Source organism: Mytilus californianus, unplaced genomic scaffold (assembly GCF_021869535.1).
Source record: "Mytilus californianus isolate M0D057914Y unplaced genomic scaffold, xbMytCali1.0.p SCAF_4, whole genome shotgun sequence".
Taxonomy (NCBI): Eukaryota; Metazoa; Mollusca; class Bivalvia; order Mytilida; family Mytilidae; genus Mytilus; species Mytilus californianus.
This window is the reverse complement of record NW_026262690.1, coordinates 2,209,452-2,223,116: the sequence shown is the minus strand read 5'-3', so window position 1 is coordinate 2,223,116 and position 13,665 is coordinate 2,209,452. Positions and strand designations below refer to the sequence as shown.

General features: G+C 31.7%; 1 protein-coding gene across 1 annotated transcript in view; it reads right to left on the bottom strand.

Annotated features, from left to right (window-relative positions):
- The window catches only part of LOC127737265 (CD109 antigen-like), a 55,633-nt gene that overhangs the window by 28,182 nt on the left and 13,786 nt on the right, over positions 1–13,665 (bottom strand). Inside the window, exons 10-18 of the mRNA XM_052247821.1 lie at positions 13,442–13,532; positions 12,635–12,847; positions 11,702–11,980; positions 10,436–10,537; positions 9,134–9,196; positions 7,337–7,531; positions 2,264–2,413; positions 1,994–2,107; positions 288–342 (exon numbers count right to left, since the gene is read on the bottom strand). Coding sequence (XP_052103781.1) covers positions 288–342; positions 1,994–2,107; positions 2,264–2,413; positions 7,337–7,531; positions 9,134–9,196; positions 10,436–10,537; positions 11,702–11,980; positions 12,635–12,847; positions 13,442–13,532 — 1,262 coding nt within the window. The remainder of the gene's footprint in view (positions 1–287; positions 343–1,993; positions 2,108–2,263; positions 2,414–7,336; positions 7,532–9,133; positions 9,197–10,435; positions 10,538–11,701; positions 11,981–12,634; positions 12,848–13,441; positions 13,533–13,665) is intronic.

The following is a 13,665-nucleotide window of genomic DNA, read 5'->3' as shown; positions in this document are numbered from 1 at the left end:
GATGGTTGTATTGCAGATATCGTATATTATGAATTCAAATGAAAGTGACAGTTTTTCTATACATTCTCTTGAAAATTGTAAATTTAAAATCTTAAATAAATGTTGATATTTTTCACAATAATTTCAGTATTATGGTTCCTCTGTTAATATTATCGTTTGATATAAACTCTGATTTTGTGTTAAACAAAGAAACATATTAGGAATGTTATAAAAATGAACTGTTAATATAGTGTACATTCGAATAATGAAAATATGATATGCCTATCGCAACACATACAAATACTTACTCGGAGGTGTATATTGAAACAATACTGCATCAGTCAAAACATAAACACCTGCTCCCTATAAAATAGCAGTTCAATACAAAGGCATCTGAAGCAACTTTTAAAGGAAATGATAATATCAGGAGGCTGTAATTTAGTGGTTGTCGTTGGTTGCTTTTCTTCATATTTGTTGTTCTCGTGTGTTAATGTAGCGTAAATAAGTCCGTTGGTTTATCGTTTTAATATTTTGCAACGTCAAGACCTTTATAGCTTACAATACGGTGTGGTTTTGTTCATTGTTGAAGGCCGACAGTGACCTTTAATTGATTATACTACGTGATTAAGGCCCTGGTGGATAGTTGTTCCTGATGGATAGTTGTCCCTGGTGGATAGTTGTCCCTTGACAATCAAACCACATTTACTTATTCAAATATACCAAAGAACACATTCACCACATATTCACAACACTAGATCATTTTAAAACATGTTTGGCCACAAATAGGGGAGTTAAAACTACAATTATGATGTAGTCTGAAAGATTAATAGTATTACAACATCCAGACCTACTGTTCCTCTGCATGCATATACATTTAGTAAGACGTTCACATATGTGATCTTCTTTTGTATTCGTTCTTGCTTACAAATGTAATGGTAACAAGGTAAGAAACAGTGTAAATTTTAAAAAAAAAAGAAGAAAAAACAAACACCTTCCATGTCATGATTTCCTTGATGGAGGGTTGCTGCTCACATGGAAGCTATTAAAAGTTCCAAAAGGTTAATTTGAAATCATTTCTTCGTAAATTTTACGGACGCCATCACCAGTTGGTGACGACGGATATGTTCAAATTGTCGTAACTAAGATCCCGTCCCCTTTTTCCCAAATGTGACCTACCGATTTAGACTTATCTCCGGTTTTGTACTGACATGAGCAACACGACGGGTACCACATGTAGAGCAGAATCTGCTTACCCTTCCGGAGCACATGAGATCACCCCCAATGTTTGGTCGGGTTCAAGTTGCTCAGGTCTAAATTTTCTATGTTGTTTTGTGTACTGTTATTTGTCTGTTGGTCTTTTTCTTTTTTTAGCCATGGCGTTGTCAGTTTATTTTCGAGTTTGAATGTCCCTTTGGTATCTTTCGCCTCTCTTTTTTTAAGGTGCTTTTCTGGATTTACTTTCGTCAGGAACGCTCATAGCCAAAAATGTGAAAGCCAATGATGCGTAAATACCGAAACAAGTGTAAATATATAAACTAATAAGGAGATGTAAAGTATGTCTCTAAACATATGTCTGTACACGTGGTAAATAAAGCAACAAACAAATAAATATAACAAAAGCTAAAACTTGATCGCATCATAATTATTTCATAAACCGCAAGTGAATTAAAGCAAGATAATTTAGGTGCATGGTTAATTGTGTGCGAGTCAGTTTGTCGAACTGTTAAATGTATATTCCACCCTGAAATTATTAAATAGTTAACTTCTGCATTGGACTCGACTTATTTTTAATTCTCCCTATGGAGTTATAAAAGTATTACAAAAATACCGAACTTCAAGGTAGATTCATAGGTGTATTACCAGTTGTCATTTGTTAAGTTTGTAAAGGGTTTACTACAGGCAACCAGTCGTACAATATGCAATGCAACCTTGTGATTATTCATCAAATCCTCTTCCCCTGAATGTGTATGAAGTTGTTTTTAAATATGATCAATTTTATTAAGTGCAGACTCACCTGGAAAACGGAGAATGCATCTCTGTCGCCTACAGGAGTAGGCTTCCAGGAGTCCCATCCACCCAATCTCGGGAAGTTACCGAAGTTGTTATATCTTTGAAGCTCATTCAAAACCTTTCAAGGTGATAAAGCAAAGATTACATACGTATATTTATGATACAATATATAACTCATGAAATGTGTGGTCTTAAAAGAGAAATATAAAAACATGAAAAGAAACCAATTTAAAAACTACATACATCATTTTGATTGAAGCTGCATTTAACTTACATCTTGTGTTGTGATGTCGTTTCCTGATTTCAGTAAAAGAACGCTCTTATCAACAGCCAGAACGTTCACTAGTGAGCTTTTATCAGCCGTCAGTTGAAGGCTTAATTCTTCTCCTGGTTTTGCTGTTTTCTTGTTAAATTTCAAAGATACCTAAAAAGAAAATGAAAAGGGATTTTTGTAGTTCTTTAGGATTATTTCTTATTGATATTTATTTAAGAATATCATCTACAATACCATTGAAAATCCTTTTGCCTTAAAAAATGGAAATTTGTTAATGAAAATAACACTTAATATAATTACGTTCGTCCGAAGAGCTTTTCTGGATTAACCTTCATCAGGAATGCTTAAACCCCGAAAATGTAATAGCGAAGAATGTATAAGACCTGAAGACATGAGGAGCTTTACGACCAAAAGGGACCTAAAGGGAATAGCCGAACTCATCTAAGGTCAACTTTGCCTGAGGAAGCTTAACCTTAGTTTTGAAATATTTGTTTGCCAACAGAGAATATCAGAAACACATGAAATAAATTCTGTCAGTTCCGAAATATAATCTTACTGTCAAATATGATAAAAGGATTGAACCAAATAAATTTTTTTTTCACATGAAATGTATCTACCAGAATAAAAATTCCCTTGAGACGGTTCCAGGCATATAACAATTTATTGTAAAATTAATACAGAAGTACTTCGAAATTTAAAACTCAAATCCACGTCTGCCTTTAAATAAATCCTGTAAATCAAATATAGGGAAGAATGATTTGGAATCATTTTTCCATTTGGAATCATGCTCTGATGGAAATCGTTTTACCCATAAGATTATAAGGGATACTAGCTGTAATATAGAAAAATGGGCTTAGATCTCCCTCACTAGGTGACTTTTGAATAACTTCGGATTTAACTTTCGGAATGCCACCATTCCATAAAAATGTTAATATCATGTTGTATTTTAGTTAAATATGGTGTTGTACAGGACTAGATGAAATGACAGACATAAACCTTGATATTGTAAGTGATTTGAGAATTATAATTTATTTACTACCAAGGAAAGGCGTTTGACCTCCACACTTAAATGAATGATAAAATTTTGTATATAAATGTATCTAAGTAAGAACACATTATTTCTACTGAGATATTACATTTTAAACCCAACGTTTTAAAGCTATTAGTCCAATTAATGGAAAAGGAACTTTCTTTGATGAATTAATTCCATCCAATCTATGTTGCTTCGGTTAAAAAAAAAACTTTTAACGTAGAGCACTTTTCAAAATCATTGAAGGAATTCAATAACACATCTTTCAGAAAACAACTGGTATTATCATATATACTGGTATAACTATGTTACTTTTATTTCAGTGTCACCAATTTCTTTTACCAAATATCTTATTGTTCGTATGAATACTTATTGCAAGCAGTTCAATAGCAAATATAATTGAAAAAAAGAAGACAAAGGACATTTTTGTCTAACAACTCTCTCAATTTTGAATGGACCGGAACTAAATCCATTATAAAATACCACTAGATATGTCTGAGGACAAAAATAAGATCAATTAAAAAAAACCCAACACTTTTTGAACAATTTCCATTCTAGTGTGTCGAACGCTTTTTCCAAAACCACTAGTTTTATAAAACCTGGATAATTCTGTTATCACTACAAACCAGTAAAAGTCTGAAATGGCCTATATCTGTACTCGACTGTACTGATTTTTACTCGACCAGTCTGAATTGGTCTGAATTTTACTCGACATTACTCGACCCCAGTCTTAACCATACTCGACTGTACTGATTTGTACTTGACCCTTTTCTTTGCCATTGAAAATAGTCTGAACTATTACTCGACCAGTCTGAAACAGTCTTAACCCATTCTCGACCTGTACTCGACCTTTTTTTTTTCAGTCTTAACCATACTCGACCAAAGGTCTGAACAATACTCGACCAGTCTGAACCATACTTAACCAAATAAACTTTACTTTTTCTAAATTTTAACTGTTAAAATAAATTTCTTTTTAACTGACATGACAACAGCCACAATAAAATAAAGATATATTATAAAAACAGATTTTTACATTCTTACATGATTCTCAGATTTATCGAATAGAGATAGTTAAATCAAATTATCTTATATAATAATTTAATTATATTAATTTTAAAGTTTTAGAGTTTTGTTAAAAAAAGATTTTTTTTACCTAAAAACCACACCTAAACTGAGGGTAATTAAACCTTATTAAGGTGCTTCTTGTTTTGGCATGTTTTTTTTTTTTAAATTATCCTAAATTCCTAAATAAAAACTACATAGGTTGCATGGTTACATACAAAAAATGTACAATAGTTATATAATTATCTTTTTAATGAGGTAACAACAGCCAACAAAATCACTGAAATTGTTTAACCTTATTTTAGAAATATATCTATTATTATAATTTGGGATATATTATATACAATATATATCAAAAAGGGATAAAAATTAAAGAAATTAATAAAATTGTTCTTCTGATTAGTGGTGAAGTATAAAGTAATACCTCCTGCTTGGGGCAAACTCATGAAAAAGATCACACCTGGTCAGAGAGTATTAAGTTCTAAATAACATTCATTCAAAATTGCAACATCCTGTGAAACTTAAATCGCAAGGCCTTTTGAATTCACTAGATAAAGTTTAAGAAAAATAGGGCTTTCTTTTTACCAGTAAAACACACATGTACTGAGGTAATTAAACCTTATTAAAGTGCTTGCTTCTTGTATGCCATGTCTTTAATTTTGACAAAAATTATGTAAATTTAATTGAAATAAATTTTTCACTGTAACTTTGGAACGCATTTCCCTTTTTAAAAGTTTATCACAGGATTACTATGGATTTTCTATTATCATGATTCTTGGTTTAACAAAACAAAGGTGTCAATTTTTAAATTTATTAAGTTGCTTTATATGCTATTTTATATATATTTCAATAAAAAAAATGTTCACTGCATTATTAACTAAACTCAAATGACACCATAAATCTATACGAGGCTTAAGTTAATGGTGAAAATTGTCCAGTAACCATAAAATATATCTGAAACATTCAAAAAATTTTAAATAACATTTAAAATAATAGTCAATTCAGTTTTGAGATTATTTGATCAGCTTGTTTTATTTTTATTTTAAAGGTGATATATACCCGGTATGTATGTATATAAGTGTTGATGAATATGGTGATGAAGTTATATTTTGTTTATTGTGAGATTTTGGTTTCAATGCTATATTGAATACATTTTTAATTTCAAATTGTTGTTCAAATTTCTAGCCAAGGGAAATAGCTGTTGTTAAAAACAGTTCCTAAATTGATGAAATACAATAGATAGATACAAAAAATAGGTCTAGGTTGGTTAAGACTTGGTCGAGTATGGTTCAGACTAGGTCGAGTATGGTTCAGACTAGGTCGAGCATGGTTCAGACGCATATAAAATGGTTAAGTACTGGTCGAGTAAGGGTCGAGTACAAGTTCAGACTGTTAAGTATGGTTCAGACTACAGTCGAGTATTATCAAGTAAATTTCAGACCAGTTCAGACTGGTCGAGTAATAATCAGTACAGTCGAGTACAGATATAGGCCATTTCAGACTTTTACTGGTTTGTAGTGTATGTAGTCACCAATATGATATCAGTAATTAGTCGTAAATTTTTACAAATGTATGTACCAGTCACAGACCCTGTCTGGTCCGGATATTTGCGCTTTGGAAGAAAATTTTATTCTTTCCGCAATCACTGTGGCTAATAGATTGTAATTCATATCTTATAGTGAAAGAGGACGCAAGTTTGAGATGAGAGTTCTGTCCTTATAATGAATAAGAATGAGTATGTCCCGTCTTTGATCAATTGATGGATAATATATTATCATAAAACTGAAGTTTTTGCGTTAGCTTAGGATGCATATATCTTTCTAAAAAAACTGAGGCGTTTACAACATACACCGTATTTTATCAATTTTTTTTATCGCAAATCGCAATTCGGAAGTTTATCAGTTGTGTGATATAAAATAAATGAGCAACATAAAATTGCTTCTAGTATCTATGAAAAAAAGCAGTTTTATGTTGGCATACTTCATACATATAATTGGACAAAAGAAGGCAAGAAAATCCCCATAAGGATTTATTTAACAGAGGAATATTCGTAACTCAAAATCTACACTCGAAAAGATATCAAGAAGAGCGAACAACATACATTATCACTCAACAAGAACTATTTTTACGGTTATTATCATGAATTGATTGTAACAATATTTCTATATTTAGCATTTTTACTCATACAGTGATCTTATATGTGCACTATTGTCTATCAGATTTAGAATAGGTTAAGTTATGTTTCACACACTGTCGCTTGCTCCCGAATAACGATTCGATTTCGCATGAAGGACGACGTCTGAATATCAAAAAATGATTGACGCCCATAATAACTTCAGTATAGTTTCCCCATAATCAGCTTCTGTTCTATTTTGATTTTGTTTTGGAGAATCTGTCCATGTTTGAAAACTAATCTTGATTCCCAGATGTCTTGTCTACCACGTTTTGTTTGAATCGGAAACGGGAAAGACGTTAAAAATAGAAAATTCTACGATTGTCAACTTCTATGGTTCATACAAAAATGCGTATGTGATATAAGTGACAACTATCCGATTATCCAACAATAAACAAAATACCGAAATGAATATAAACATATCTCAATTATTCCCTAAGGCTTTTAATAAGGGTTAATCCATTTATTTCCTATGACTTTCTTGTTTGTAGTATCTTGAAGAATTGTTTTGAAATTCAACTCATTATCAATGGCGTATCATAATAGGAACAGAATAATCTATGCGCATGCCTTTGAAAATGTAGACAAAGGAAAGCAATCGTAATGCTTTTATTTTGTCCGGTCAATAAAAGAAAGCATCAAAAAGGGAGTTTTAAACCATAAACCATTATATTTCTAGATTTCCCAGGAATATTAAACTCTGTTAAACAAAAAATGTGTTCATACTCAATAATAATTTACCAAAAAATTGCATCAGCTTTGATAAAAAAGCACGATTATATCAATCATAACTTTAAAAAATACCCACTGTATTGTCGAATATGTCCTCAATAGGTATGTTGGTAGCATCAGCCACAATTTCACCATCTTGTCGTCTAGCATAATATACCAATAACCTTGCTTGAGGAACCATTCCATATGATATCATCAGTCTTTGGTTTCGCTGTGTTTCTTGGTTCATTGTAAATCTACCTTGTGTTACAAGGGATCCTTTCGAAAACACCTGTCAACAAAATAAAAACCGTTATTATTTTTACGTATTAAGATTTTTAATTGCCGTTTAAACTATGGTAGAAATTAAGAATTGTACTTAAATTAGTTTTGAGTGAAAAATAATGAAAATGCATATCAAAATAGAGATTGTAAGTTTTTCTGTCGTCCAATATTATAATTATAGGTAACATATTCAACTCAAAAGCAATCCCTTCATGAGGAAAACATGACAAATTATCACTTCATAATCGATCAACTTTTGATTTTGAATATCCCTTTTGTATCTTGTGCCTCTGTAAGACAACTATAAATAACAGACCAAACTAGACAAAGTGATGTCCCCGCACTCCACTCTGAAGTAACTGTATTATAACAAAGTCAATGTATGACTTTCTTTGAGATATTATTGTGTCTGGGAGACACACATGATGCCCCGCAGATGCAAAGTGTTATTTTAAAAATTTAGCATGGGAGCACATAGGTCTATGGTTCACTGTAGGAGGAGTTATCCGGAAACGCTATGCACCTCTTATGCACGTAAATACTCCAAAAAATGACAAAGTTCAACTATCTCCCTAAAGAGCAAATATTATTTAAAATTAAAATCCTGACCACATGCACACCTTCAATTTATGTACAAACAGCCAGCAAAGTGGAAACTTCCTAGCATTCAAACTGTGGGAGGAGTTATCCGGAAACGCTATGCACCTCTTATGCAAGTAAATACTCCAAAACATGACAAAGTTCATCGATCTCCCAAAAAAGCAAATATTGATAAAAATCAAAACCCTGACCACATGCACACCTTCAATATATGTACAAACAGCCAGCAAAGTGAAAACTTCCTAGCATTCAAACTGTAGGAGGAGTTATCCGGAAACGCTATGCACCTCTTACGCAAGTATATACTCCAAAAATGACAAAGTTCAACTATCTCCTAAAAGAGCAAATATGAATAAAAATCAAAACCCTGACCACATGCACACCTTCAATATATGTACAAACAGTCAGCAAAGTAAATACTTCCTAGCATTCAAACTGTAGGAGAAGTTATCTGGAATTACTATATACCCATAATGGGACGGACGGACGGACGAACAGGGGTAAAACAATATCCCCCCCAACTTTTAGTAGCGGGGGCATAATGAGGTAGATGTAAGCAACTTTAGTTATTGTACAAGATTCAACAATAAGCAAACCTATACAGTATAGTAAGCTATAAAGGACCCAGAAATGACAAAAAATGAAACTATTCAAACGATAAAATCAAACGGTTAGAATTATGTAGAACAAAAATAAAAGCGACCAAAGACAACTACTGAATTACAGGCTCCTCACTTGGAAAAGGCACACATAGAATGTTGCAGGGTTAAACAAAGAAATCAACCAATTAGTGAGATCTCTTTGACATACTTACAGTCTTTAATAGATCTTAAATTTCAAAGATTTGTTTGAACAAGTTAATGCGTCTCTCGGTTTCTGGTTTTAACTTTGATTTGTAATTCAGTAAAGAGTCGTTGATAAGAATGCACATGTTGATTAAAAGGTGTATGCTTTATCAGGTTCTGTTTTATTTCTTAAAATGTAATGTTAATGCACAAGGAATACTCACTTTATAACTACAGTAACGAATTGCTTCTGTGACTTTCACAAGTAGTGGTAAATACTCCCCTGGCTAAACAAGAATCATATTTGTAAATACAAATAAATTTCCGTAATAGAAAGATTACATTGAATTTCTCGTTTTCAAAATCTGTTTAAATTTGATCATTTAATGGCAATTGGTGAATTCTAAATATGGTGACAACACAATGTATTGAGGGCGATGTATGATACAAGCTATCATCTGCGCACAAAAATTGCAATACTTTTGATCTTTCCAAATTCATGACATTGAGTGTATAAGTTAACTTAATCATTCATCTTATTGAAAGGTCATTTTTCACGTTAAAGTGATATCATAATTTGCATAATTTATATGATTCAAGACTTTTTTGGAATAACTTGTTAGATGTCTTTGCAAGATTTAATTAAGCATTAACTTATATCACCCCACAGCTCCGTTCTCAAATGTACACATATAGTGTGTTCGACTTCAAGTTCAAAAGCGTGTTTTTGGCCATCTTGAACTTGCAGTGATGTGAATTTTTTCAATGTTGAAACTGACTTTGATATGAAAAACATTAATACACGCGTTGTTTATTGATTTGCACATGTTTTCTGTTGATGTGCGAGTAGCGAGTAGTGATTGTGTGTCATGAATTAATATAGCATTATCATTTCTTTACCTTTTATACATACTATAGGTACAATATTGCATGAACAACAACATTATCCAAAAAGGTATTAAAATAAGATCAATAACACACAAATGATCCCATCTAGCTAAATACCTTTTTGCGTAAGAAGGTTCATGACATCTTTATTTTGATTTGTTGTCAATGTATGTAACTAGAAGTTCCTTAATGTATATTTAGTATCATAAAAAATGTAAGACCCAATTCAACATTTAATGTAAGAAATATGATTAAATTCATATTATCTAGCGATGTCTGAATTCACAGCGAGCTGAACTATTTTGTTACCTTTGTATAACACTCATGTGCTAATTGTTGTATGCATTCTACATAGATTAAACATATTTCACGATCTGATTTTATAAATTCATCACTTAAATCTGAAATGTCTAACCAACCTATCAATACATTAGTATATAATAAGAATATAACTTTATTTCAAATGAAAAGTAGCTGGTCTATGTTAAAAGCTTAATGGAAGTATGAATCACATGTATAACACATAAGTCATTCACAGATATTTTGAAAAAAGTTGTGTCTAGCAGTATTATTGAGAGCAAGATAAGACATAATATGTTTCAAACTTGAAGAGACTATTTGTAAAATTCAATACAGACCTTTGCAGCTTTATTGTTCCTGACAGAAACCTGTATGTAATTTCTGCTAGGGGATTCCGCTCGGTTTACACTTTTATATGCACTGGCACCACGATAGAACGCCTGTAAGTAATGATTTAAACTATATATAATATATATATAACTATTTCCTTGTTTGTACGGAATAAATATATTTTTTATATTTTATTTTGTTGCACATTAGAACATTATAACATCCATCAACATATCTAGGTTAATAAGTTGGGAAGTTTGTAGTTAGCAAAAAGACTTCAAGCATGTGCATAACAAAACTAACTGAATACTCTTGTGATTTCACCGTCTCCTGGTGTAAATTTTGTCTTATTGAATTTCTTATTTGTTTAACAGCAGTCACCTGTTTATATATATCAGTTAGTTTTGTTATGCACATGCTTGAAGTCTTTTTGCTAACTACAAACTTTCCAACTTATTAACCTAGATATGTTGATGGATGTTATAATGTGCAACAAAATAAAATATACAAAATATATTTATTCCGTACAAACAAGGAAATAGTTGTATTTTTAAAAATATTTAGTAATCATTTTTTGTTAAAAACTAAAAAACTAAAATAATAAAAAAAATTGCAGTTAATTTAGAAAAAAAAAAAAAAAACAATTGGTATGTGTGTTGGCGTTTGTTTTTGTTGCACTTCGGTGTTCCTGTTGTTTCCTTTGTTTTCCTCTTATAGTTGATGTGTTTCCCTCGGTTTTTGTTTGTAACCCGGATTAGATTTCTCTCAATCGATTTATGACTTTTGATCACCGGTATACTACTGTTGCCTTCTTTTATATAGGGGAAATGTGTCTTCAACTGTGTATATGAATATAGTTAATTGAAAGCTCATATCTCAGTCGTTAAGGTGTCAAAGTTTTAGACGAATATGATAACATGATATCGATGTGACTGCATGGTCAACCTTTTAGCCCTTTTGTGTAACAGCCAAAGATGAAGCTGAGACATTTATCGACAAAAAAGCCTAGTTAACAAAGACAGTCCAAGCGGCATGATGTCACAAATTAAAGCAAAGGTTCAAATTACGCTGTTTTTGTTAAGTTAACATGATGTTCTTATCATTTTGTTATTGGTATTGTACAATAAAAAGGTAACATGTTAAACAAGAATTTTGGTGGATAACCTTTTTCGTAGAATGTCAATTGCCAGCTCGTGCAATATACATGTAACAGTCTTTTCTACCTGAAATTCACTTATATGTGTATTCCATCCCTTATATATATATACAATTACCTCTATAATTCCATTTTCTGCCGCTTTTGGAAAGTTTGCTGATAACACAAAAATTCCTGATTCAGGTATTTGTACGACCCTTGTCCACAATACTTTTTGTTCATTTCGAGTTTCAGGTTGATGCATTTGTCCAATAGGCATGACTTGACCACCAGTGCCAGATGATCCAGGACTAACGTCTTGTTTTTCCTTGATCACGGGTACGTAATACTTCACTGTGATGTTTACCATACCTAACGGTGGCTTTATAGGACTGTCATCATGTTGTGTTGCCCGCAACTAAAATCACATTCATAGATAAATATGTAATATGAACAAATTTAATAACTTTATAAAAAATTATGATTATGAACATCCCGTCTTTACTTTATAAATACAATATACCAAGCTCTAGGCAGCCATGAGTCAAGATTTCTTACTTAATTTCACCCCATGAAAGTGTTAATTCAAAGGCAAGAACAATGTTACAAATTGTAAATTGTCTAAGACTCTGAAAAATTAACTTAAAACTTAAAAATTAGTTTGGTTCAATAAGATATGCGATGAATTTGAACTACATTGACGATGTGTAAATCATATCTATTACGTTTGATTATTTCCTTTACTCGACAAACGTCTACGTTATACACATAATGGATACCCAACTACCCCTATTGCAGTCTACTGGTATTTGAATACAGAAATTTGCGGATAAAAAAGGCACCACGACTTTAACAGTTATAAGGAAAATACCAACATAAGAATTGCTTGAATCCGTTGTAGTTATACTTTAAAGACCTGTATTAGTCAAATTAGATGTTAAACTAGAACCATAACAATGGAAAAATATTTTCAAGGAATGTAAGGGTTGTGCCTCAATAATTTTAAAATAAAAAACATATTTTTGACTTTTTCAAAAAATATTACGTTTCGATAACAATTATAAATACTTACAATTATGGCATATTCCATATTCGGTTTGAAAACAGAAGGCATCCTGGGAGAGAAATTGAGTTTTTCTGGTGTATCATAAATTCGAACAGAGCCTTTGTCCTCTGCCGAAACACCAGTAATGGATTCAGTTACTTTAGCTATGACTTCTATGTAAGTTCCAAGCGCAGGAGCCACTTCACTCATTAAAACCCGGACCGTTGCCTTTCCTTTTATCTACAAAGTAACACTTATTTTACAATTATTTCTGAATGATTGGTGTGCAAATGATTGACGTTAAATAAGAATAAGACTTTTTAATATATATGGTGAGTGTTTCTGGTTTTATATTCATAAGATATGCTCTCAAACTCTTAAAATGAAAACCAAGGATGCGTATCAAGATTGTTGAATTTGAAGAGCTATATGACCAAACTTGAATTTATAAGAACAGCCAAATCTGATAATCGGATAGTAACATAACCATAAACGTTGAAATATTTTGGGCTAAAACATCACCTCTCAAAAACACTGTTATTTATTCTTTTTTGACTGTGTAATGCTCAATTGATGGAAATGTTTACCTTGTGCTCCATCATTTTTGTCCATAGTTACATCAACAATCATGTATTATTGTTTACTCATGCACACCTATAGATGTCTCTTTTTTTTCTGTAATGTTCAGTTGCAGATCTATTGCGTATATCCCCAAAATCCTATATGTAAAGCTCATATGATAAGAAAATGTTTATGTTTAAGAGTATAAATATAAATCTAACTTTGCATACATTGAACTAGATTTTAAAATAGAACAATATGTAATAAACAAACCTTAAATTTCTTCACAATCTGTTTATCAGTCGTCCAACGTCGTTTAAATGTCACTTCTGCGTCCCCTTGTACTGGCTTTCCAAAAGTATACCTAAACATTATTTAAAAATGATCAACCATTGTTACTATTTACAAAAGTTTATCTCAACATATTTTGAACTTAACAAGCGTTATAACCTTAAAACAAGTTTTGGTCATTTTGTGTTACATTTCCTTTCTTGTAC